Below are 26,744 nucleotides of genomic sequence, written 5' to 3' on the forward strand. Positions count from 1 at the left end.
CTATAAAGAAAGCTGAGTGCCGAGGAATTGATGCTTTTGAACTGTGGTGTTGGAGAAGACTCTTGAGAGTCCCGGGGACTGCAAGAAGATCCAACCAGTCCATCCTAAAGGAGATCAGTCATGGGTGTTCACTGGAAGGACTAATGTTGAAGCTGAAACTCCAATACTTTGGACACCTGATGTGAAGAGCTGAGTTACTGGAAAAGACCCTGATGCTGGGAAAGATTGAGGGCAGGAGGAGAAGGGGACGACAGAGGATGAAATGGTTGGATGGCATCACCAACTCAATGGACATGGGTTTGGGTGGACTACGGAAGTTGGTGATGGACAGGGAGGCCTGGCATGCTGTGGTTCATGGGGTCACAAAGAGTAGGACACGACTGAATGATTGAACTGAACTGATAAATTTAGAAGAAATCCACCTAAACTACTTCTGAGATTTCTCAGAGAACCCCAGGGAAAAGACAGCCTTTTTATTTTACCATATAAAATAAAAGAGAGGCTAAAAATAATTAAGCTTGTATAGAATGTTATTACTTTCAGGAGTTGTGTGGTAAGAACTGTTGTATCAGAAGACATTAGGCTTTCCCTAGGTTGAAATGCATAGGTAAAAATGTTATTCATACATTTCAAAACTGTTTACTTTATGAGAAGTCCCTAGAATTATGTAAATTCTCTTGCTGTTCATAATATTTTTTTTAAACTTCAGGAGAAACACTGACCAAGACACTTATGAAAGAACTCTAAACAGGTTTTCTGTATGTTTCAGAGGCTTGGAGGTACACTGCTCCATACAACCAAATTTGTTTGTAGATTTATTCTTATTTTCAGCCTTCATCAGATCTTTCGTATTTAACAATGATCACTAATAACCACAACCATTCTCTGTCAACTACAGACAGTTTCTGTTTTGTTTTGATGCTTGTCCAAAGACTTTCTATAAACCAGAGAATTTCTATCATCAGTGAAGAAGAACAGACTCCAAGTCTTGTGGGAAAAGGACTGTTTCAGGCACTTCAAACTATTGATACCTCAAGATAGAAGGCTGGAAACTGACATTTTGACAACTTGCAAAGATCACTGGATTGAGGATAATTTCTAGAACTGTTTATAGTCCAAAAGCAGATGGAATCTGCAGACAGATTCAATGAAACAAGAATCAATTACATTAAAAATCTGGGGAAATTAGAAGAGAGGAATTCACTTAAATTTCTAGGTACTGTAAATGATATATGAAAAGTATTTTAGACTTAGTTTCCTATTCTTCAGAGACCTTTACAACTTCAATCTCAGATTTCTTATGAAAACTATCTAGAAGTTAATTTTGTGACTTTCATAGTTGTTCAATATTGTACAGCTCTAGATTTGTGAAACGAACTTGAAGAGGCCTTTGTTATGGAACAGTCTTGCTGCACCTATGAAAATAGGCCAAACATAATGAGATCAGCCTTTCTTGTGATCAAGAATAATCTGAGATTATTGTGGCTATGTGGGAATACAGGTTGTCAGAAAAAACTGTTGAAGACTCTGAAATGAGCAAAGCTGATACTGACTAGCATACCCTTCAAGGTTGTCTGTACCTTTTACTACCTCGGTTTTATACCTCTACTGCAACTGAGAGCAATGCAAATGATTCTTATCGATAAAAATACAAATGAAAATCTTCCCTCAAATGTAACAGATTATTACGCTTTGTGGATACTGATTAATTTTGCATCTATTTATAAATTCATCTTAGTCTTCCTGATATCCTACACATAAATGTGTTCTTTGAATTCTCCTCTGAACTGGCTATAACATCTTACTAGTTCCCTTTGTAATTAATGAGCTCAATAAAATCTTTGACACCTGTTCATTTAAAATTATGAAAAAGGCAGTTGGTATACTACTATGAAATAATGAAACCTATACATTTTAAAAGCAAAAGAGGAAAGCTACCAGATTTAAGTTAATGATTAGAAAAAGAGATAAATTTATATGAACAAAAATACGTAAAATATGATATACAGCATAACATTTCTATGCAAAGCAAAAAGAAACCAAGAATAATAAATTATGAACTACAAAACATTTAACCTTTCAATTAATACAGAAGTATACCAACAGTGCTTATATGCTGACCTCAAAGGTTTCCCAAAGGAAAACCAGAACTTTTGAAACACTATCTTCAGCAGAATTATTCTCAAACTTCATTCCATAAATTCATATATAAAAAGTCTTAAGATAACTATACTAGAAATGTGCTCTAACTTCAGCAAAACCATGTATTACTTATCTCCTGTTGCATTTGGAACTTCAATTTATACTGGGCAAGTTATTTGACATCTCTGTATTTCAGTGCCCTCAACCTTAAAATGAGGGTAACAAATCTCACCCTCAGAAGGTTGTTTTGAGAATTAAATGAGTGGACACATGTAAAACAATAAGAATAGTATATGGCCCACAACAATTATTATTTTTATTTTGCATGCAATAGTACCTGCTATGAAACAGATCATGAAGTAAAACTAATAACATTTCTCAAACTCAAGATGAATATTTGGTTTTTAAAGTTTTTTTTATATAAAACTCAGAAAAAATTGAAGACTAGAAGCCTTTTAAAAGCATTTCTAAATCAACTTCTTATTGTTGGAAATTAGACAGCTTCTTGCCTTTTTATTCCCCATTCCTAACATTGACTTCAAACTGAAACAGACACTTAAAATGGAGGATGAGGAGAAAGGATCCATATGATACATTTAGCCTGTGAGGCAACAAAAAAAATATTAAAATGGCCATATTATAAAATTTTATTTCCAGGCATAAACTAAAGCTATCTCAATCAAACAAAGAAATACAACTTTCCATAAAAACTAGCTTTTTTGAAGGGAGGGATAAAGTTTCTCATTAACATTGTAAGGAATAGAATTAGACCATTAAAGTCCCTTCTAGCTTCAAAATTCTTTAAATATATGAATGCAGGAAGCCTTAGAGAGCAAAAACTGGGAATTAGAAATACAACAAAGATCTTACTTTTAGTGGAGTAAATAGAGCTTGAGGTAAAGATATGTTACTAATCCTTTCTATTTTCTAAAACAAAAACATATATATTTCTACTGGAATAGTTTTTGGTCAAGCATTGTTAAAGTCTCAAACTCTTCCTATTTTTTTTTTAACATTTATGGAGGAAAAACAACAATACTGCTATATAATTTTCTTATGATTTGATTTTCTGGTAAAAGAATTTTAGAGGAAGAAGAAACAGTGAAAACTTATTTAACTCATGCCAAATAATGCTTAAAGTCTTTTCTAAAAGTAATTTTTGTAAAAATCAAAATCATGACAAAAGATAATCAACATAAGATACCTATGTTTCGTAGAATTTCAACAAGTTTTTCTCTTTTTGAGTACTGGCCAACTTGAAGAATGGTCTGCTGAACATCTCTACATGCTCCACCCACTTGTCCAACAGCAACAAACAAATAATTCGACTTTAAAAACTCCCCAGCCAACCTTGAAAGACAAAAGAGTATTCCTTAACTTATTCTCTTCCATTAATACTAATAATATTCACTGAATTCCTGCAAGTGTTACTTCAACATTTATAAGCCAGATTATAACATTTATAAACCAGATTATAACAGTCATAATAAGAGATGGTAGATATTACATCATCCAAGAATTACTTTCAAGTATCATTGTAAAATGTTAGCATTTTGCAAAACACTTATTACGAATGTAAAAGTCTGTGTCAAATGATGGGTAAGTAATTTCAAGTGGAGCCCTGACCACACGAAACTATATAAAATGTGTATACAACAAAAGTATGCTAAACCATCAGACTACAACAAGCAGGAATTTTTTAATTAAAGATTAAAATGCAAACCTACAGCAAAAATTCTGTTCTTCATTCAATGCCTTCATATATGTTATTTATAAGAGTTGGTTCCTGAAAATATGAGCTGTTAAATTAGTGTACTTCAAATGAACTATAATATTCTGAGCAAACCAGATCTTAAGTCAATGCTTTTCACATCATGACAAACAAAGAAAATGATAATATCTGTAGAGCATAACTGTTGAAAAAAATGAGACCAGGTGAACAGACTAGGGGCTAGGCCACACCAAGCTGCAGATGATCTCCCCAAAGTTTGAGGGTATCAACATCCTGACACACACACAACTCACGGACAACATATAATGAAGAAGCCCTGCTTTAGATCACAGAAACATGGGGTGGGGAGAAGGGGAACTGCCGATTATAGAGCAAGTTTGGGAGGAAAAAAGAGGAGGTCATGGAGCAGTCCTCCTCTCTCCTACATAGCAATCTCTTACTTTCTAGTCATTTCCTAGCATATCAAGAAAATAGTTCAAACTCCACATATCTAGAATCTTAATAAATCACTGTTGCTTCTTTTCCTTCATCTGCTCTCTTACCATAAAAGAAAAACTTCTTGTTCATATACTACTTCTAGAGTCAAGAACCCTTTCATCCAGGCACAAACCTTGACATTATCTAAAATTCTTATCAATCATCCTTTACACTCATTAAAATATATACTAAGTATATATATTAAAATATATATATATGTATTAAAATATAGACACACAGTACCTGGCCTATGTGGTATAAGGTAGTGTGTATAAAGATGAACATGATGATCTCTGCCTGTGTTGCTCAGCATAAATATAGCTATAAAAAGCAATTACTATAACAAAAATATTTTTAGTTTAATATTTACATATTTTAATTATTTAATGCTTTACTATAGTAAGCTAGTGCTATAACAGTTAACACTGATTGAACCTTACTGTGTTACAAGAAAACTGAAAAGTGTTTTAAATAATTTCTTTCACAAGAAAGAGGGTTCCTTTATAAGACTGGCAGGAAATGGATGAAATGATGTCTATTAAGAGTCTTCAAGTTTAAAGCTTGATCTAAGGAAGAAGCAAGCAAGAACATGAAATAGTGATGACTAAGGAAAAGCACTCTATGCAGAAGGAAAGAAGAAATAAGGATTAAATAATGAAGAGGAACAGAATTCGGCTTGCGTAGCCAAAAATCCCATGGACGGAGGAGCCTGGTAGGCTGCAGTCCATGGGGTCGCTAAGAGTCGGACACGACTGAGCGACTTCACTTTCACTTTTCACTTTCATGCATTTGAGGAGGAAATGGCAACCCACTCCAGTGTTCTTGCCTGGAGAATCCCAGGGACGGTGGGGCCTGGTGGGCTGCCGTCTATGGCGTCACACAGAGTCGGACACAACTGAAGAGACTTAGCAGCAGCAGCAGCCAATAGGAAATACTCTAAATAAGCCAGAAATCATTCCAAGGAATAAAGTGGCAAATGAGGCAAAAATTGTCATGTATAAAACCATTTAAAAGTTGGTTAGTCTGTGGAAATGGAAAGACATGGGAGAATTTATTTTAAATAAATGGCGATAAAGATGAGACTTAATTTTAACAGCCCAAAAGTCAAACTACAGACATATTAGAAAGCTACTATCAATAAGCAGAGGGGAACTTAAAAGGACCTAAAATAAGGTGGTAAACAGAGAAGAAACTAACAAATTTGCAATATTATAGAGATAACTGCCAAGTTGAATACTTTTGAAGGGCAGAGTTAAAGGAGTATGAGGGAGGAATCAACATGCTTCAAACGACTTTGGTTTCGAAAGACCTTGAAGCCAACAAGGAAAACTGGAAAGAAAAAAAGAGGGAGCTGAAGAACAGGTTCAATTTTGTACCTGATGAACGTGAGTTACTGGTAATTCATATAAGAGGAAAAATAATCCTGAAGAGTTAAATCTAAAAGTCTGAAGCTGAGGAGAGAGATTAAACATACAGGTAATAATCAGGCTGTTTGTTTTTTGATATTTACTTATACAAGTTCTTCATGTATTTTGAATATTAACCCCTCATTGAACATATTGTTTACAAGTATCTTCTCCCAATCAGTACACTGTCTTTGGGTTTCTTCATTTCTTTCTTTCATAGTGTAAGACAAACAACCCAATTTTTTTAAATGGGCAGAGGTCCTGAATAGACATTTTCCCAAAGAAGACATACAGATGGCCAATAGGCACATGAAAAGGTGCTCAGTAACACTAATCATCAGGGAAAGGCAAATCAAAACTACTATGAGATATCACTGCACACCTGTCAGAATGGCTATTATCAAAAAGACAAGAAACAACAAGGGCTGGCAAGATGTGGAGAAAAGAGAATCCACATGTACCGATGGTGAGAGTGTAAACTGGTACAACCACTAGAGAAAACAGAATGGGCATTTTTCAAAAAATTCAAAAATAAAACTACCACAGGAAACAATTGAGTAAATATCTGAAGAAAATGAAATCACTAAAATGAAAAGATACATGTATCCCAATGTTCATAGTAGCATTATTTACAATAGACAAGATATGAAAACAACCTAAGTTTCCATCAACAAATGAATGGATAAAGAAGATGTGGTACACACACACACACACACACACACACACAATGGAATATTACTCAGCCATAGAAAATAATGAAATTTTGCCATCTTCAATAACATGGATGAATCTGGAGGTAATTATATTTAGTAAAAGAAGTCAGAAAGAATACTGTACATTTTCACTTATAAGTGGAATCTAAAAAATAAAACAAAGGAACAAATATAACAAAACAAACAGACTCAGATATTGAGAATAAACCAATGGTCACCAAAAGGGAGGGGGCCAGGAGAGTAGTAAAATAGGTGAAGAAGACTGAGTTACAATCTGCTAGGTATAAAATAATTGAGTTACAAAGACAGAATGTACAGCATAAGGAACATACTTAACATTTTATAACTTTGTATGGAATATATTCTATAAAATATTAAATTACTAAGTTGTACACTTGAGAGTAATATAATATTGTAAGTCAACTATACTTCAATCAAAAAATTACAGGTAATAAATTTGGGAGAACATACAGGTAGAAATGCAAGCCAAGGATATGGTTCAGGGAATATGCAGAATGCGAAAAATGGACTTCAGATGGAATAATAGGCAATTTGTAACATTTAAAAGCAGATAGTAAAGCAATCATTCAGTAGGAACCAAAGATCTTTATGGAGTATATGGGTCTGGGAACCAAGGGATCCAAGCTAGAGTGGCCCATTTACCATGACTCCCGGTGACCCACACAGGAAATTGTGCTTACTGCACTGACTACAAGTATTGGAGGTCTTGGTTCCCAAAGGGGCTTCCCTAGTGGCTCAGAAGGTAAAGCGTCTGCCTGCAATGTAGGAGACCCAGGTTCAATTCCTGGATCAGGAATATCCCCTGGAGAAGGAAATGGCAACCCACTACAGTACCCTTGCCTGGAAAATCCCATGGACGGAGAAGCCTGGTAGGCTACAATTCATGGGGTCGCAAAGAGTCAGACACGACTGAGCGACTTCCCTTAACAGTTCCACCAGAGAAAACAGGAGTTTTACTGAACTGTTTAAGCTAGAGCTGCTGTATGGGTACTTCAGGTTCCCTGTTGCCAAGGGATTAGCAGGCAGAAAGAAGAGTCACCATTCTAGCAGGAGTATGTCATGCTAACCTCAGAACTCACAGAACACACAGTGTATTTATGATACTCAAATATCTGCCAACAATTAGTACATAAATTTCCTAATACAAGTGCAATTCCCCTAAGTTCTATAATTTGGGGTCGAAGAGGGGGCACCACCATAAAAATATTTTTATTTAGTAAGCACTTACTAAATCCTAGCTAGGTGCTACGTGCTCTCATTTTCTCTCTCACACAACCGCACACACTCTAATAAGATGCGATGCTAATGCAAAGCCAGGAATTAAAGTAAGAAACAAGGGAAAATATAGTAAAATATAGTAAATTTAGAAATACTTTTAAACTATGTTATAATCCTAAATTTTTTTAAAAAGTAAATCTCTCAGGAATAAGATATTCACATTAGTTCTCCTGCTGTAAAAGCATTTTAGTACATAGCAGCTACTTCTAGGAAGAAAAAATTTACCTTTGAATTTCTTCTGGAAAAGTTGCACTGAACATAAGGGTCTGACGCTGTTCCTTTGATGGCATTCCTGGGCAGGAAATTAACTTTTTCATCTCTGGTCCAAAACCCATATCCAGCATGCGATCAGCTTCATCCAAAACTAAGTATTTGACTTGTCTGAGACCAATCTTTTAGGATATTTTCAAGGGTTAGAGCAAAGAATGCATACTAATTAGTATAGTAGTTGATATATTAAATGAAAATATTCTCATCAAGTCTAACTATTAATATATTCTCAAAGATGAAGATTAGAAATCAATGCATACAATGATGAGACCACTGTTATGGATAGGTAATAGTATTAGTGTTCATTTCAGTTCTCAATTTTGTCTTATGTTATAAAACATTTCATAAAACTGAAAAAAAAAACAAAACATTTAGATCAGTATTACACAATAGACCTTTCTGTAATTACTTAAAAATTCTATATCTTCACTATTAGCCAGTAGCCATATGCAGCTATTAAGCACTTGAAATGTAGTTAGCATGCCTGAAGAACAAATTTTTAATTTTATATCAGTTAAAATGTAAATATCCACATGTAGCTAGTGACTACTGTATTAGACAGCACATATCTAGACTACATTATCTGATAAAGTCAGGCTATTTCAATGTAAGAAATAAAATTTCTTAATAGCATGACATTATCAAATGGCCTATAACTGACAAATTTATTTCTAACTCCTTTAAACCCTTAATAAATCCCTGATTCTCTAATCACTCAGGAACAACTGGGAAACTTTTCTTACCTATCATGAATACTTAGTGCTAAAAACAGAAGCACATATTTGCAAAAAGAAAACAAGTGATTTTGTTACCCCATGGAAGATGGGAAACAAGGAGGGAATCAAGGTGAATTTCTCTGGATATTCTTAATAAGTAAAGAAAAATTCCTTTCTGCAAAAAGAGCATATTTTTAATAATCCCTTTAGAGAACAGTCTTTAAAAAGCAAAGCAGGGTCATGAAAGTGAACTGAAAATACTGATATAGAGATGTAATGATGTGGTATATGAATACTGAAAATAAATAGCCCTAAAATCTCTCTCCAAAGACAGAAACTTAACAATCCTGGATAATATGACTCTCACACTTAAAACAGGAGACAAAATTACTGATGCCACAAAGGTTTTCTTCCAGGAAAAAAAAATGAGTTCCTCAAGACATACATGAAACTAGAAAAAAGCATTGATTTCATTTTTCTCCCAGAGTAGTGGGTCTAGGATATGGATTCTGGAATCAGATCCAGATTCTAACCCTATCACTTACTAGAGCTAATTTAGAGATTAAAATAAATTACATAATCTCACTAAAAGTTTGTTTTCCCAAGTATAAAATGGAAAATACTATTTACTTATTTGTATTAAGATTTATATAAGAAAGCATTCAAGGAATCAGAAGGGAGCCTAATATACAAATGGTACTGTAATGAACATACATATCTTTACACAAGTTTCTCTCTTTCCCAAACAAAACAATTACTAGTCAATCTCACAACTTTGTTATCTGTCTAGAGCCTACCTTTTCTTTGCCTATGACATCCATCAGTCTCCCAGGAGTAGCACATAATATATTACAGCCTTGTACTATTTGTCGAATTGAATGCCCCAACTGGGTTCCCCCATATGTGACAACTGCTCTTACACAAGTCCTATTGACAATAAACATAAATGTCATTTTCTAGTTGCTTGAAAATTAGTCATTTGTTTTTAATGAGATGTAAAATGAAATACATAAAGAGCTAATACATTCAACATTTCTTTTACAATTCTTCCCCGAAAGTTGAAAAGCTGCAGTAAAAAAAATATCTGCAACTTGTCTGATAGAGCTCTTCAAAAACAATGATAAACACAACCAACACCCACACAACGGGCCAACAACATGAACAAATGTTCATTAAAAATACAAATGGTTTTTAAACACTTTAAGTTCAATATTACTTTTAAAAGCAAAAAAGCAAAACAAATGAAGTCTAACAAAATCTTCCCTCAAGTGTGATAATGCCATGTTAAGCCAATGTAGGGAAACTGGCACTCAGGGGGATAAACTGATACAATCCCTTTCACAATTTTAGTCTCTATTAAAATTTTAAAACTTATTTTTCCCAATAAATTCATATATAGGATTTTCCCTCAGATATGTCCCCACAAATGGGTAAATATGACTGTGTAATATAATCACTGCTAACATGATTTTTAGTATCGAAAGACTGAAAACTATCTAATTGTCTAACAATAAAAAACAGAATTATAGGCCTTCCTTACAAAAGAACTGAGCATCTATAAAGAGGAGTACAGTTCTATGGTAAGTGTTAGCTCCAACATATACCATTTTTTTTAAAAGGGTGGCAACCAAGCTTAGTATGCTAAGATTTGTTGAGAGGAGAATTAAAGTGCATACATGTGCACCAGCTCTTTCTATACTATTTCACATAAAACTGGTAATAGTGTGCAAACTTTGAAGAGGAGGATTAAAGATAGTTAGATACTTCTCAGTTTTTTGCCACAAAAATGTTCCAACAAATATCCACATACTAATACAATTTTGTGTACACATATTATCTGAAATATCATTATTGTTTAAAAAAAAAAACTTTTATCTTTTACTTGATTTAAGAGCTCGAAGAGCAACAGAGTACATGGGGCTAAGAAATAAAACACTGATATAAGCAATGTACATCTACTTCTTACAAAAGATCTGTCAAGCTTAACATTAAAAGAATTTTAATTTTTCTCCTCTAATTTCAAATTAACTGATTTATACAAAATAAAAGGTGAAGGTTCTAGATAGAAAGCTCTAAAGAATTGTACAGAAAAACACTAATATACCAACAGATAAATGGGTAGACAACAAATGGATAATTCACAGGAAAAATGTACAAAGCATTCAAAAAGGAGTTCAACCTCTCAATAACCAAATAATTGAAAACATGAAGATAGTTGTAGTGATTTTAAAATACGTACACAAAATCTTCAATACACCTTCCTTTAAATATAGATCCTAACTCCCCTCCTCCAAAGATGTGTGCAAGGCTGGCCTCATAGGTATACAACCTGTGCAGTCATACAGAGTCCTATGCTTAAAAAACACCTGAGCCTGGTTTAATATTCTATTTGCTGCTTTAAAATTCATCATAATTTTTTTAACAAATAACCTTGTATTTTCATTTTGAGCTAGTTCTCGCAAATCATACAGTCCTGAGTATGAGCTAGACTTAGTGACCTGCTTAGTAATGAACAGAATACAGCAAAAGTGACTGCAACTATCTTAAAAAGTCACAGAAACCTCCTCCTTGCTCTTTCTCACTGACTCTTCAATCTAAGTGAAGCCAGCTGTCATTTCCTAGAGATGACCATTCTTACAGACAGATCCAATAAAGCCAGATGACTGTAATTCTAAATGACATCTTGTCTGCAACCTCATGAGATGCCAAGCCAGAAACACCCAGCTAAACTGTTCCTCAATTCCTAACCTTCAGAAAATGTACGATAATAATATGTATTGTTTTGAGCAACTAGGTTTTAAGGTAAGCAGCAACAGATAACTAATATAATACCAAACAGTGGCAAAGTGTATAGTGAAGTTAGCATTTTCAAATACTGCTGGTAGAATGCAAGCTTTAAAATAACTTCATATTCTTTAACATTAAATCTATTAAATCTACTCTAATAAAATACTTAAAACATAAAAGTAGAAAAAGTTTATAAGCAAGCTGTTCATTAAAGCAAGAACTGCTTTTATTTATAGTAGCCCCAAATTAGAAACAACTTAAATCTCCCAAATAGAGAAATAAAATACAAACACATGGACAATCTTACAGTCATTAAAAATTAGGTCTGATTGTTAAATAAGCAGTTATCCATTTTACTAAGTTATGTGTTAAAGAAACATTAACACATGGAAAATTATGAGGAACAGAAAATTATTAGGAACACCGTAAACTCATTTTTAAACATATACTTAAAAACTACCAGAAAACACATGAATATGTCCACTGTCTTATCATTCTACTTCTATCATCATCTAATTTTTAATAAGCATTTTTAAAAATAGATTCTATAAATAAGATTATGAAAAAGTCAACTTCAGTCAAGTAACACCAAATTAAATTATAGGACTGCATTCTTCTTCATGTACTGAGTTCTTCCCAAAATAAATACAATAATTCTCTAAAGAAAAACTTGTTTGTGAGTGGCATTCCAGATGTACTTACCCAAAAGAAAATTTTCTGGCTTCCAAATAGATCTGATTGATCAACTCTCGAGTTGGTGCTACAATAATACACTCTGGTTCCTGCAGTTCTTTAAAACGACTGGCAGTTATTCCATCACGCATCATATGAGCCAAAATTGGCAAGAGAAAAGCTGCCTAGAAGTTAAATTGCATAACTTACAAATTTATAGGGCATCATCCTTTTCCCTATGGCAACCTATTCCTCATGTCTTTATATCCTTTAGCTTCTTCTTTCATCTTTTTGATAAATTTAAAATGACAAAGGGAAATAATTTTTATTTCAATGAGTTTCTAACATTTTGGTCATCATGTTCATATTATACAATATAAAATGTTTGATAAAGTTAATCTATCTTATGAAACTATCTTTTGTGCTTTAAAAAAAAAAACACAACCGAAGATTCTAAATAAACAAACATTAACTTATTTTGAGAGGTTAATGAGGAATGTAGCATTTATTCTAAATGATTCCTTTTGAGGTAGAAATAAAATCAGAATGCATGACAAAAGTGGTCCACAAAGCAGAACAAAAATTGGGAAAGCATTCATTTGGATTACTAGACGTATCACCCTTGTAAAAGTTACATATGGCAAGAGAAACTTTGTGCTACAGTTTTCTTATTAAATAAGACACTAAAATCTACCTCCAAAACCACATTTAAGTCACACATTAGCTGCTATATTGTACAGCTTATTTTCACTTATTTTCCTTTCACCTCTACTATGGAGGATTTTTAAGACTAATATAGTATGAGGTAAGACTATGATCCTGGAAATGACAATCTTTAATGTTCATCTCATGGAGCCCTATTTAATTCACAAATCTCACAGTTTATTCCTAAGACCAACTTGGTCCCATCAGAGTTCTTTTAGCATAACCAGAGGTCACTTCATACTAAGGACCAGGTACTGTACACAGACAACAACAATACATACAGCTATTTCTCATTCTCGACTCCAAAACTGTATAGCTATCACACTGTTGTTGTTAATCACTAAGTTGTGTCCAACTCTTTTTTACCCCATGAACTACAGTACGTCAGGCTGCTTTACTATCTCCTGGAGTTTGCTCAAACTCATGTCCATTGAGTTGGTGATGCCATCCAACCATCTCTTCCTCTGTCGCCCCCTTCTCCTCCTGCCTTAATCTTTCCCAGCATCAGGGTCTTTTCCAATGAGGTGGCTCTTTGCATCAGGCAGCCAAAGTACTGGCGCTTCAGCATCAGTCCTTCAAGTGAATATTCAGGGCGAATTTCTTCTAGGATTGATTGCTTTGATCTCCGTGCTGTCCAAGGCACTCTCAAGAGCTTCCTCCAGCACCACAGTTTGAAAGCATCAATTCTTTGGCTTTCAGCCTTCTTTAAGGCTCTCACATCCATACATGACTATTGGAAAAACCTTAGCTTTGACTATAAGGACCTTTGTAAGCAAAGTGGTAAATTTCTGCTTTTTATTACGCTGTCTAGGTTTGTCATAGCTTTTCTTCCAAGGAGGAAGTATCTTTTAATTTTGTGGCTACAGTCACCATCCACAGTGATTTTGGAGCCCAAGAAAATAAAATCTGTCACTGTTTCCACTTTTTGTTTCCCGTCTATTTGCCATGAAATGATGGGGAAAACTTTACATTACATAAATTATTTTTTCCCTTGCTCTTATAATCAAAGGTCTTATAACCTTCGGTGCTTTGACTCTCAGTTGTTTTGTTTTTAATATTAAGTCCCACAGAAGGAGCTGAATACATTTAGAGATTAAACATCTATGAACTGCAAAACACTACTCTAGAAATAGTTAAAAATTCTTTCTTCAAAAGTACACAAACTTCAATAAAACCAGAAACCAGACGCAAAAACATGAGTATTTATGACAGTTCACTAAAATCATCTACTTGGGAAGAACCAAAGTTCAAAAAGTGACAGTTTGAATACTGGGCAAAATATAAGTAGGGAAGTGACTTACAGTCTTTCCAGAGCCCGTCTGAGCACAAGCCATCAAATCTCGTCCTCCTTGTATAATAGGAATACTGTATTTTTGCACAGGAGTAAGCTTAGTATAACCAGCTTTAGCAATGTTGTTATTCAGTGTCTGACAAAGATTAGCTTCTTCAAAAGTCTAAAAAAAATCAGGGGGCAGTGGTTAAATTCCATGTATCATACACTAGTCATTTCATAAACATATTCCATTTGAATTAGTTTCAAGTTGTTAATTCTACTTTATATAATACATATTCAAAAGTAATATCTAGAACCTTTATGCGATTACTTGATAGAATTAAGGAATATTCCATATAGACAATGGCTCTAAAAACTTGTTCAGCCCCCTTAAAACCTGTGAGATACAAATAACTCTGATCAATAAAAATGGTTCATTACCAACAGGGGATCCTGGGCTCCTCACTCCTTAGAAAATCACTCCCCTAAGATGCACTTTCTCACATACATAGAAAGCAGAAATATTGAATTTTCAGGAAAAGTATCCTTTTTAATAAATTTAAATCAAGTTTCCATCCTAGTTTGAGGAGGTGGGGAGGAAATATAGTACCCTCCTTTTCAACACAGCAATTAATTCCAATACAGATGTTAGATATGATTCTAAATTTCCAACCTAAGATATTGAATACTAAAGATGAAATTTTGTATTTTTTAATATCAACTTAAAGAAATGTACCAAATTTTTAAAAAACAAAGTTTGCCTCACAGGCATTACAGAAACAATTATTGCACTGACCAGAATTGCTGGTGGTGGATCATGTCCAGATACTTCTACAAGAATAGTATCGTATTTGTCAAAGTTTATGCCTGTTTGATAATGTGCAAAGATGGAGTCCTCATCTTCAGGTGGAGGAGGTGGTATGTAGGTCACTTTTGGTCCTTAGAATTTAAAATAAAATTTACATTATAAGGACTAGAATAAAAATTAAAGAGAAAACAGACAAAAACCAACAGACTCAAATTTAAAACAACATGCAAATTCCTGGGCTTCCCTGGTGGGCACTGGTAAAGAATTCACCTGCCAAATGCAGGAAACACAAGTTCAATCCCTGGTCCAGAAAGATTTCACATGTCACGTGGCCACTAAGCCTGTGCACCACAACTACTGAGCCTGTGCTCTAGAGCCCAGGAGCTGTAACTACTGAGCCTATGTATCACAACTACTGAAGCCCGTGCACCTTAGAGCCCATGCTCTGCAACAAGAAAAGCCACCACAATGAGAAGACCGCAACTAGAGAGGAGCCCTCACTCTCCGCAACTACAGAAAAGCCTGTGTAGTAACGAAGACCCAGCACAGCCAAAAGTAAATAAATAAAATTACAAAAAAATTCCCAATGTTTACCATTAAAGTTTTTACTTCAAACTTTTTAAAGTTATCTCTTTAAATAGTCTGCATTTGTATTAAAATGTAATATACATTTATGTGGATCACACAAAAATTAATATACCTTGAGTGTCACCACTTTCTCCTCCTTCAGCTTCTGACTTCCAAGAATCTTAAAAAGAATCAAACCAAAAAAAGACAAATGTTTTTTAAAATTGAGGGGTAAAACAATACTCACTATAAAAATTAAATACCTTATCTAAAGTAAAACTCACTCTTTCCAGAGCCTGTAATTACTTCTTCATTTAAACCTTTGTAACCACCTATTAAAGAAATACAGTGACAGTCAGTCAATATACAAGACTATGTATATCTTTATTTTTGTTGCTTGTCTTCAAAAAGAAAAAGTTCTAAACATGGATGGTCCCTTCAAACAAATAATATTTGAGACAATTAAGATAAATAGAATCCTGAATATTTTAAGTTCCCTTAGCATTCAAAATGCTGACTTTATGCAGGTTACAATGTTATAACATATTAGTATCTTCTTTTTTAAGCTGTTATGTCTCTTTCCTATTCCTATATTCCTCAACAAAGGAATATATTTTCTAACAGGAACTAAAAGACCATCTCTGTTGAGATGTCCCCACTATAACCTATAGGTTCTATGATTTGCTAGGACTTAGATACAGTCATAACTACGGCTGTGACTTATTACATAGAAAAGATATGGAGCAAAATAAGCAAAGGAAAAAAGGGTATGGGGAAAAGGCCAGAGAAGACAAGGTACAAGATTTCAAGAGTCACTCCCACTGGTGTCATACAGGACAGCTTGTGACAACATGCTGAAAATGTTTACCAGAGTAATCAATTAGAGATTCAATATCCAGGGTTCTTATGAGGGGCTGATAAAGCAGGCAGGCACCTTCTGCCTGGCATGTACCAAATGTCCCAACTCCCAGAAGAAAAGTGGGTATTCATTATAAACCACATTGTTTTACAAACCATTTAGGCACAGTGGACCACTCTGTGGGGTTAAGGGTGTTGAGACCCCTCCCAAAATCCAAGTTCCCAGAAGTCAGGGAAGGGTCTCGTAAGAAGGACTTTCCAAGAAGAGCAGTCAGGCCTATCATGTTAACTCTTTTCCACATGCTACCCTTCTGGTTTCTAGACAAGGAGTCATTGATTGTGCCATTTTCAGATACTATCACAAAAAGAATAAGGACTGCATTAGATTTGAAAGGCTAACATATAGCATTTTTATATGTGTACTCTCCAATTTTCTTATCCTGTATGTCCATAGGTCTTCAAACCCCTTTTCAAACAAGATCTAATAATTTGTATAAAATATGGTTTAGCCATTAATAATCTTTTTCTGCACCGAAGAAACCAAGAATTTGAAGGAGTGAAGCAGGGAAAAGTGGTTCAAGGGAGTTGCCACTATGAATGCTCTCAGACTAATAATGATCTCAGAATTTTTCAGAGATATTAAACAAGCTTTATTGTTTTACTAGTCTGGAAAATATTTTAACTTTTATATGAAATTTAAGCATTTTTAACTCTGAGATTTTTTTAATAGTATAAAATTATCTATACTGAATTTTTTTTACCCCCTATACCAAGCTAATTATCTCATAATAAGGAAGATTATTTTAATAAAAGAATCTGTAAACACAGATTACATCTCCATCTTTAACATTTGCATGGTAACTCCTATTTTATGGTTATACTATTTATTAAACAGTTATTTATTGATGAATTTTAGGTGATTTTCAGTTTTCACTTATTATAAATGAAGCTTCAGTGAACATCCTTTTATATGTATTAAGCATATATACCTACAGTATATAATGGAATTGCTGGATTAAAGAGTAGTAGTAAACAACTGGCTTCCCCTGGAGAAGGAAATGGCAACCCACTCCAGTATTCTTGCTTGGAAAATCCCATGGACAGACGAGCATGGTGGGCTATAGTCCACAGGGTTGCAAGAGTCAGACACAACATAGCAACTAAACAACAAAAGAACAACTTCTCCAAACTAGCCGTGCAAATGTATACTCCTCGAAGTGTGTATAAAAGCAGCAACAGTTACCTTTAACTTCAAAAATTAAACTTGGACTACAGTCATTTTAACCACTTACAGGTAAACCAAATAAGAACTCACCTCGTCCACTTCCACCACCACTTCTGCTTTGGAAAGTGTCACCATTACCTGTAAGGCATTGTTTCACAGAATATTCAGAGAAAACACAGCTCCTCTTCAAGCACATAAAACATATAGCTATTTCTGAGAAATCTGAGTAATTTCTCAGGATTCCTAGACCCTTAATCCACCCATCTCCTAATTCTATATTTAACTAAAATCTTTTTCTCATTTGAACATTTTGTTTAAACACTTCATTTTTTAGGGCAATTTCAGGTTCACAGAAACATTAAAGGGAAAATACAGAGACTTCCCAGATATTTCCAGTCCTAACACCTGCATATTCCCCCCCTCCCCATAATCAACATTCCCCACAAGAGAGGTATTTTGTTACAGCTGATAAACCTATACTGGCACAACATAATCACCCAAAGTCCACGGTTTACATTACAGCTCATTCATGGTACTGCACAGTGTTTTTTATGTTTGCAAAAGTAAATCATGGCATGTCTCCATCATTACAGTATCATACAAAGTAACTTCACTACCCTAGAAATTCTCAATGCTCTGTCTGTTCATCCCTTCCCTGAACTGCAACCACTCATTTTTTTTCACCCATCTTCTTACAGTTTTGCCTTTTCCAGAATGTCATACAGAGCTGGAATCATATAGTATATGGTCTTTTCAGATTGGCTTCTTTCACTCAGTAGCACATATTTAGAGTTTCCCCAGTGGCTCAGCAGTAAAGAATCTGCCTGCAATGCAGGAGTCACAGGAGACGCAGGTTCAATCCCTGGGTTGGCAAGATCCCCTGGAGGAGGGCATGACAACCGACTATAGTATTCCTGCCTAGAGAATCCCATGGACAGAGGAGCCTGGTGAGCTACAGTCCATGGGGTTGCAAAGAATCTGACACAACTGAAGTGACTTAGCATGCACACAGTACACATTTAAGGCTCCTCCATGTCTTTTCAGGCTTGATAGCTCATTTCTTTTTAATACTACAGTTCATTTAACTACTTTCAAACATTTTCATTAACAGAATGCTTTTTTTTTTTTTCCACTTTCTCCTCAAATCCCCTCAGAATCCTTTCTTTGAAACCAAAGGAAACTTCATTTTCCTTCTTCTAACCAAAAGTATAATTTATATTTCAAATTAACTGGTAGATAAGAAAGAAGGAATAATTCACAGAGCACAAATTTTATGAGGGAGGGAAAACTGTCCACGTTCTTTTTCCCTACAAATCTAAAAAGCAGAGATAATCATGAGCCAATCTAATATACTTAAAAATATATATTAGGTTCAATAATCCTAGAGCTAGAAGCAAATGTAAATGATTCACATTCAGTAATAAATTCTATTTCTCACCTGCACCACTTAATGCTGATCTTCTAGAACCAAAAATGCCACCAGAGCGCTGGGTCCCCTCATCTTGTTCATAATCACTATCTAGATTTCCAGATAAAAATTTAGATTATGTTACCTTTTAAAACTTTTAAATCATGCAGTAAACAGAAAAAAATCAATTTATGGTACCAGAAATTAAAAAGATGCAAGATAAAATAATTTAACAGGAATCATAGTATTTTTGAAGTATCACACAGAAGGATTTTTCCATAAATTATTTCCTTCTATTACAAATTACTTTTTCAAAATTTTATTAAAATTATCTTATAAAAGTAGTCAGAGCTAATACTACACCAAAGTATGATATAGGCAAATTAAATTACCTTTGAAAAACAGCACTGTTACTGTCCCTCAAAATTTCACATTATAATCTTACTGCTTATTCTCCAGAATAGCATCCCTTGGTACCCACTGCACTCAAATCAAACTTTATCAGTCTTAAACAGCAACCCTCTGGATCTCTTCACTTTTAAAAAAGTGACAATTCACTAATCTGCTACACATCTATTAAATTATTAAATCATTTATGTTTTTAGTTTCACTATTCTGTTCTCCTCTGTTAAGAGAGATATGCATTCCAAAAGTGACCTCAGGAGACAATATCTTAGCACCAAGGAAAGATGACTGGAAAAATTTAGGTAGAAATCACACTGGTATAAGAAGGTATAATGGGAGGCTGAGTCATCAGAATGCCACTTATTTGTAAGGTCAGCCATCTTTATCAAAGCTCTGAATTGCTTCATAGCATGTAATATTAAAGAACTGCATCACACAAACTGTTAGAAAGATTCACATATTCTCATTTAATCTCTAAGGAATTACATGTGTCTACAAAATAATATTTTACATAGCGTAAGTGATTATGTACCAGCCACTATACTAAACCATCCCCATATAGTCATAACAATCTTATATGTGATAGGTATTATTTTTAATCATTTCTTTAATAAATGAAGGACACTATTTGCAATCCACTACTAACTTGGACTTCCTCGACCAAATCCTCCACGGCAACCTCGGAAACTACCTCTTCCACCTCTTCTGGACGATCCTAAAGCTTCTGAATCATTTCCGTCTTGATAACCTATAATATTAAAACACAAACACACAAACGACACAAAAACCAACAAAGAAATCTTGGGGACACGGTGGCCAAGTTAATTTAAGCCTTGCATAATTCAATGACTTTAATATTTTAAGCCATCAACAGATAGTTACTAAAGAGAAATGCTGTATTTGACCTATAAATGCTCAACTTTACCAGTAAATAGATAAAAGATATTATTTTTTTTAAAAAAATCCACTATTTGCTTTGCGAACAAAACCTAAAAATGACTAAAAAGAAAAAGTGACACCTATAAACACTGTGGTGTTAGAGAAGACTCTTTAGAGTCCCTTGGACTGCAAGGAGATCAAACCAGTCAATCCTAAAGCAAATAACTCCTGACTATTCATTGGAAGGACTGATGCTGAAGCTGAAACTCCAATACTTTGGCCACCTGATGTGAAGAACTGATTTGTTGGAAAAGACCCTGATGCTGGGAAAGATTGAAGGTGGGAGGAGAAGGGGACGACAGAGGATGAGATGGTTGGATGGCATCACCAATTCAATGGACATGAGTTTGAACAAGCTATGGGTGTTGGTGATGGACAGGGAAGCCTGGTGTGCTGCAGTCCGCAGGGTCGCAGAGAGCCTGAGTGACTCAACTGAACTGAACTGAATGTCCTAAAAATATCAGTTAAGTCTAACTGTTCTAATACGTCATTCAGGATCTCTGTTGCCTTACTGATTTTCTATCTGGAAGATCTGTATATACAAATGACCAATATACACATGGAGAGCTGCTCAACATCACAGTCATCAGGAAATGCAAATCAAAATCACAATGATACAAGGATATGTTGTGCAATACAGAGGATACAGCCAACATTTCATAATAACTATAAGTGGAGTATGAATCACTATGTTTTGATACCTGTAATTTACAAAATATTATACATCAACTATATGTCAATTATAAAAAATCATAATGAGATACCACTTTATATCCATTAGAATGACTATAGTCAAAAAGACAAACACTAACAAGTGTCACCAAAAGAAATGTACTTGAATGTTCAGAGCAGTAGTTTCAGAACAGTCCAAAACTGTACAAAATCCAAGTACACATCATTAGCAGAACAGGAGAACAAAAGAACACTATATAGCAATAATGATCTTCAACTGCAACCAACAATAAGACAATCTCACAATTAAGAAGCTAACCACAAAAATATTATATACTATGTGATTCCATTTATATTAAATACAAAATTTTTTTAAATTTATGCTACTAGAAGTCGGAATAGAGATTAACTGGAAGGGCAGTGCTAATGACTAAAAATGAGCATGAAAGGGGTTTTTGAGGATCTAGTAGTTTCTACTCCTGATCTGCGTGCTTGGGAAAACACAGAACCCAGGTGTTTTCAGTTACTGAAAAATCACTGAGCTGTATACATTTATGACATATGCACCAACCTGTTCCTGTATGACATCATACTTCAACATAAACTTAGATACGGTTCTATTTACACACACATCTGTATTTACTGAGTGACCACTGTGTCACACACAAGTTTTCTACCTTCAAATGTATACATCTAAAGAAAATAGCAATCAGGGACACCCTACTAGACAACCTACACTAGTCAATAAGCCAGGATCAAGCACAAAGAGCTGCAACTGGCTTTTCATTGCTGCACTTAAATATGAATTAAAATGATTTAAAGAAAACTGAATAGTAAGAAAGATAGCCACTGTTCTGCAGAAAACCAAAAGAGCTATGTTTTAGGAACATTAGTGTCAAAACTCCTTGTTAAAGGGGGAAGGAGAGCAATGTTAAAAGACGAGTCTATTTCTTAACTAAACGTCCGCCCCATCATTGCAGGGCCCCCTACAATTGCCATTAAAGACTCAGCTTATGCAGAAAGTGAAGAGGAACTAAAAAGCCTCTTGATGAAAGTGAAAGAGGAGAGTGAAAAAGTTGGCTTAAAGCTCAACATTCAGAAAACAAAGATCATGGCATCTGGTCCCATCACTTCATGGGAAATAGATGGGGAAACAGTGGAAACAGTGGCAGACTTTATTTTTCTGGGCTCCAAAATCACTGCAGATGGTGACTGCAGCTGTGAAATTAAAAGACGCTTACTCCTTGGAAGGAAAGTTATGACCAACCTAGATAGCATACTGAAAAGCAGAGACATTACTTTGCCAACAAAGGTCCATATAGTCAAGGCTATGGTTTTTCCAGTGGTCATATATGGATGTGAGAGTTGGACTGTGAAGAAAGCTGAGCGCCGAAGAATTGATGCTTTTGAACTGTGGTGTTGGAAAAGACTCTTGAGAGTCCCTTGGACTGCAAGGAGATCCAACTAGTCCATTCTAAAGGAGATCAGTCCTGGGTGTTCTTTGGAAGGAATGATGCTAAAGCTGAAACTCCAGTACTTTGGCCACCTCATGCGAAGAGCTGACTCATTGGAAAAGACTGTGATGCTGGGAGGGATTGGGGGCAGGAGGAGAAGGGGACAACAGAGGATGAGATGGTTGGATGGCATCACCGACTCGATGGACGTGAGTTTGAATGAACTCCAGGAGTCGGTGATGGACAGGGAGGCCTGGCATGCTGCAATTCATGGGGTCGCAAAGAGTCAGACACAACTGAGCGACTGAACTGATTCACCACCAAATTCCTACCCACCGCCCCTCACAACTCATCCAAGGCTATAGTGAAATCCACAGCAAGTCTCAGCTTCACTAGGAAGGCCTGCTATTCAATGATCTATTCAATGAGCCAATCATCTAATAGGCAAGGGAAAACGATATCTCCAAGTTGCAGCAAAAACTATGATGTATCTAGTGCAGCTCCAAACACTAAAGTTCTATCATAAATATATTTGCACACTTGTAGCAATTTTATAAGTTCACTGTGGTTTTTCATGGATATTGTTGCTATTTTAACATGTCTGCCTATAGATAATCCAGAACTGAGCACTATAATTTTTATACCATCTCACCTCAAGCAGAGGCAGGATTAGCAAGTATGGTAATTAATCTACAACTTCTCCCTTCCCCCATATCTCCAATGTTCCTACTCAGAGACAAAGACATCCCAGTTTATCTATACTGTGAATGACCAAGATTCACACAGTCCCACCTTTTGTAGTTCATAGAACACTCTGGAGGTCTTAGGAAAAGACAAATCAAGTGACATCAGAAAGCAGAAGGAGAGACACCTACTGAATATTAACTCAAATATTAACAGCATAAAGGATATGCCAAAGTATTTTTCTTGAAAGGTTTTCACCACCAGAATTTTTCTTTCAGCTCTTCCAAAATCAATTTTTCAGTTTAATTTCTGTCTTAAGTACAAGTTGTTCCAAAACATGGTCCTTACCGCCTCTCTTGGAAAACCCTCTGTTCCGTGTTTGATTATCTTCACAGTCAATACTAGATTCTTGAATAAAAATTTAACATGTGAATAGCATCTAAATAATTATTGCAGTATTTATATTACTGTAGTATCTAAATAGTACTATCACAAGAGAAATTACTGAGAAAAAATATATTCATAAGCTAACATATGAACAAAATTTTAAATTTTAAAATCACCATAACAACAAAATACAAACACATTATTCAGTCAATTCTTTTTAAAAATCACCTAATATACCTAAATACTAAATGTTAAGCATGTTATCTGTCAAGTTCTGAGCACAGCCAAAAAATAAGAATTTCATAAATGTCACGAAACAGTTTCAGAAATATCTGAACAGTTGAGTAGTCAAACGGATCTCAGAAATGCATAACTATTGTATTTATAATGTCATCATTAATCTGTAAATTGTCTTTCTTAATAAACCTGAGGCATTATAGTGTTTTTTTAATATATGCAAACTTTTCCCTATCCATCCTAATGGAAGCATTTGGGGACATCCCGGCTTTCTGTCCTTAGTGACATTATTAAGTAACATTACCAGAGTTTATACATAGTAGTATGAGGATCACTACACTGAAGGATGACTAAAAATTATCAGGAAAGTTGGTTAAAAATAAATTATCAGAACCCACCCTAGAGAGATTCATTTTGAATGTGCAGAGTGATATCCAGGAATGAACAATTTTTCTAAATTAAAAAATTATACCTTATTGATATAACTTTCAGTAATAACTTTAAGCTTTCTAGAAGATTCCAATAAACCCATATTTGGAAAATACCAAGATGGTTTCAAGGAATCTTTGTACATATCACTAACATTTAGTGCCAGAGAACTAGGTCCCAGTGATGACATATGTGGCTCGACAGATTAAAAGCTATCAGTTGTTTATGTACAAAAGTACTAATCTACTCAATTAATATTGATTTATAATAAACAATGACCCGCAGCTCTTGTTGCAGGCTCCTATTTGAGCTGACATCAACAATTGACAATATTCCTAAAGAGTCATTTAACATCAAGACAACCTTCTCAGAAGCAAAGATTTCATACAAGGGGGTTGAAGAGGAAAGAAAGAATTCTGGAAAGATTCTTAGAATAATCTGGAATAATGGAATTATTATTTGATGATATAATAATTCATCATCATCTGGAATAATGATGATGGTAGCTAACATTTATTGTCATATATGAAAGAAAACCCACCTCACATAACCTTTGGCCAACTGTTCTCCTCAAACAAACTTACAGTTATTTTGACCACCCTGGGAATTAAAATAGGCTAATGACATTAGGAGAAACTGGGTGAGGAGTACAATTACATTAGAGGCAAGCTGAAGGAAATCTTCTGTACTATTTTTGAAACTTCTTGAGTCAAATGATTTCAAAATAAAAAGTTATTAAAAAATAATCTCTGTAGAGTTAAAAATAAAGTTAAGCACAAACAAAAATGAGATAATGATCCCAAGATCAGTTATAATCTACTAATTATAGAAAAATAATGTAATAATAACACATAAAACAGTATCCATCTGACACTCTTCTAAATGAATTCTATTTTAACTTTTTAAATCCTCACAAAAACCTTATGAGGTGGGTATTATCCTCAATTTATAAACAGAAAAAAAGAAATACAAAGTTAAACATGCTTTTTTAAAATAATACAACTGACAGGAAGAGAAGGATCTGGGTCTCAAATCCCGGGTGTCTGATTCCAAAATCTGAGCTCCTTATTACTATACTGGACCAGCTAAGGGACACAAGATACAGGAAAAATAACCACAAAATACACTATACATCTGTGTGCAGAGAAGTTATAAAGACTCCATAGATCAGTGGTTACCAAATGAAAGAGGCATCAGAGTCAGCAGGGAGGCTTTTAAATACAGGATCCAGGGCCTCACTCAAATCTCCTCAATCAGGTTCTCTTGGGAAAGTATTATTAATTATTGTAGTCTATCTTCTGCTAACAATACTCTATTCTCACCATTTTCTGTATTCCTCCAAACCAGAGTGTCAGTACCTTCAAACCACATAAATGTCTTTGATTTTAGCAGTGATCCAGTCTCAGGAATCCTTTTCCACTGTAAATACTTATTTGAGTCTGAATAAGTACCTACATGCCCCAAATTGTATTTATATATAAAGTGAAATTTTGTTTCCTGACTTGTTCTACTATCCTCTTTTTCTTAAGGTAACACAGCATTCAAAAGTTGTACTTCATAGATTAGTTAAGATAGATGACAACAGCCCAGATTAGGAAGGCTGAATTCTTGGTTAAGGCTCTGCCTATACTGCTTTGGTCACAAAGAGTCGGACACAATTGAGCAACTGAACTGAACTGATACTGCTTTGGGGCTTCCGTGGTGGTTCAGCTGGTAAAGAATCCGCCTGCAATAAGGGAGACCTAGGTTGGAAAGATCCTATGGAGAAGGGAATGGCTACCCACTCCAGTATTCTGGCCGGAAGAATTCATGGATGAAGCACAAGCTGGAATCAAGACAGCTGGGAGAAAAATCAATAACCTTGCCTATGCAGATGAAGCCACCCTTATGGCAGAAAGCCGAGAGGAACTAAAGAGCCTATTATTGAAAGTGAAAGAGAGTGAAAAAGCTGGCCTAAAACTCAACTTTCAAAAAATGAAGATCATGGTATCTGGTCCCATCACTTCATGGCAAATAGATGGGGAAACAATGGAAACAGTGACAAACTTTATTTTCTTGGGCTCTAAAATCACTGCAGATGGGTGACTTCAGCCATGAAATTAAAAGACACTTACTCCTTGGAAGAAAAGCTATGACCAAGCTAGACAGCATATTAAAAAGCAGAGACATTACCTTGCTGACAAAGGTCCATCTAGTCAAAGCTACGGTTTCTCCATTAGTCATGTATGAATATGAGTTGGACCATAAATAAAGCTGAGTGCACCAAAGAATTGATGCTTTTGAACTGTGGTATTGGAGAAGACTCTTGAGAGTCCCTTGGACTGCAAGGAGACCAAACTAGTCAATCCTAAAGGAAGTCAGTTCTGAATGTTCACTGGAAGGACTGATGCTGAAGCTCCAATACTTTGGCCACCTGATGCAAAGAACTGACTCATTAGAAAAGACCCTGATGCTGAGAAAGATTGAAGGCAGGAGGAGA

The 26,744-nt window shown here is 34.9% G+C and overlaps 1 protein-coding gene across 5 annotated transcripts in view; it reads right to left on the bottom strand.

Moving 5' to 3' along the window:
* DDX4 (DEAD (Asp-Glu-Ala-Asp) box polypeptide 4) overlaps nucleotides 1–26,744 on the bottom strand; it is a 66,476-nt gene that overhangs the window by 7,640 nt on the left and 32,092 nt on the right. For 3 of the 5 annotated variants that reach the window (XM_010853511.1, XM_010853508.1, XM_010853507.1), the window contains 12 exons: nucleotides 23,561–23,620; nucleotides 20,110–20,211; nucleotides 19,089–19,169; nucleotides 17,741–17,788; nucleotides 15,852–15,899; nucleotides 15,701–15,748; nucleotides 14,989–15,131; nucleotides 14,221–14,373; nucleotides 12,245–12,399; nucleotides 9,553–9,682; nucleotides 7,995–8,161; nucleotides 3,347–3,492 (listed from right to left, as the gene is read on the bottom strand). In XM_010853511.1, coding sequence (XP_010851813.1) covers nucleotides 3,347–3,492; nucleotides 7,995–8,161; nucleotides 9,553–9,682; nucleotides 12,245–12,399; nucleotides 14,221–14,373; nucleotides 14,989–15,131; nucleotides 15,701–15,748; nucleotides 15,852–15,899; nucleotides 17,741–17,788; nucleotides 19,089–19,169; nucleotides 20,110–20,211; nucleotides 23,561–23,620 — 1,281 coding nt within the window. The remainder of the gene's footprint in view (nucleotides 1–3,346; nucleotides 3,493–7,994; nucleotides 8,162–9,552; nucleotides 9,683–12,244; nucleotides 12,400–14,220; nucleotides 14,374–14,988; nucleotides 15,132–15,700; nucleotides 15,749–15,851; nucleotides 15,900–17,740; nucleotides 17,789–19,088; nucleotides 19,170–20,109; nucleotides 20,212–23,560; nucleotides 23,621–26,744) is intronic. The other 2 variants (XM_010853509.1, XM_010853510.1) reach the window with 2 other exon arrangements.

Source organism: Bison bison, unplaced genomic scaffold, assembly GCF_000754665.1.
Source record: "Bison bison bison isolate TAMUID 2011002044 unplaced genomic scaffold, Bison_UMD1.0 scf7180017864328, whole genome shotgun sequence".
NCBI classification, from domain to species: Eukaryota; Metazoa; Chordata; class Mammalia; order Artiodactyla; family Bovidae; genus Bison; species Bison bison.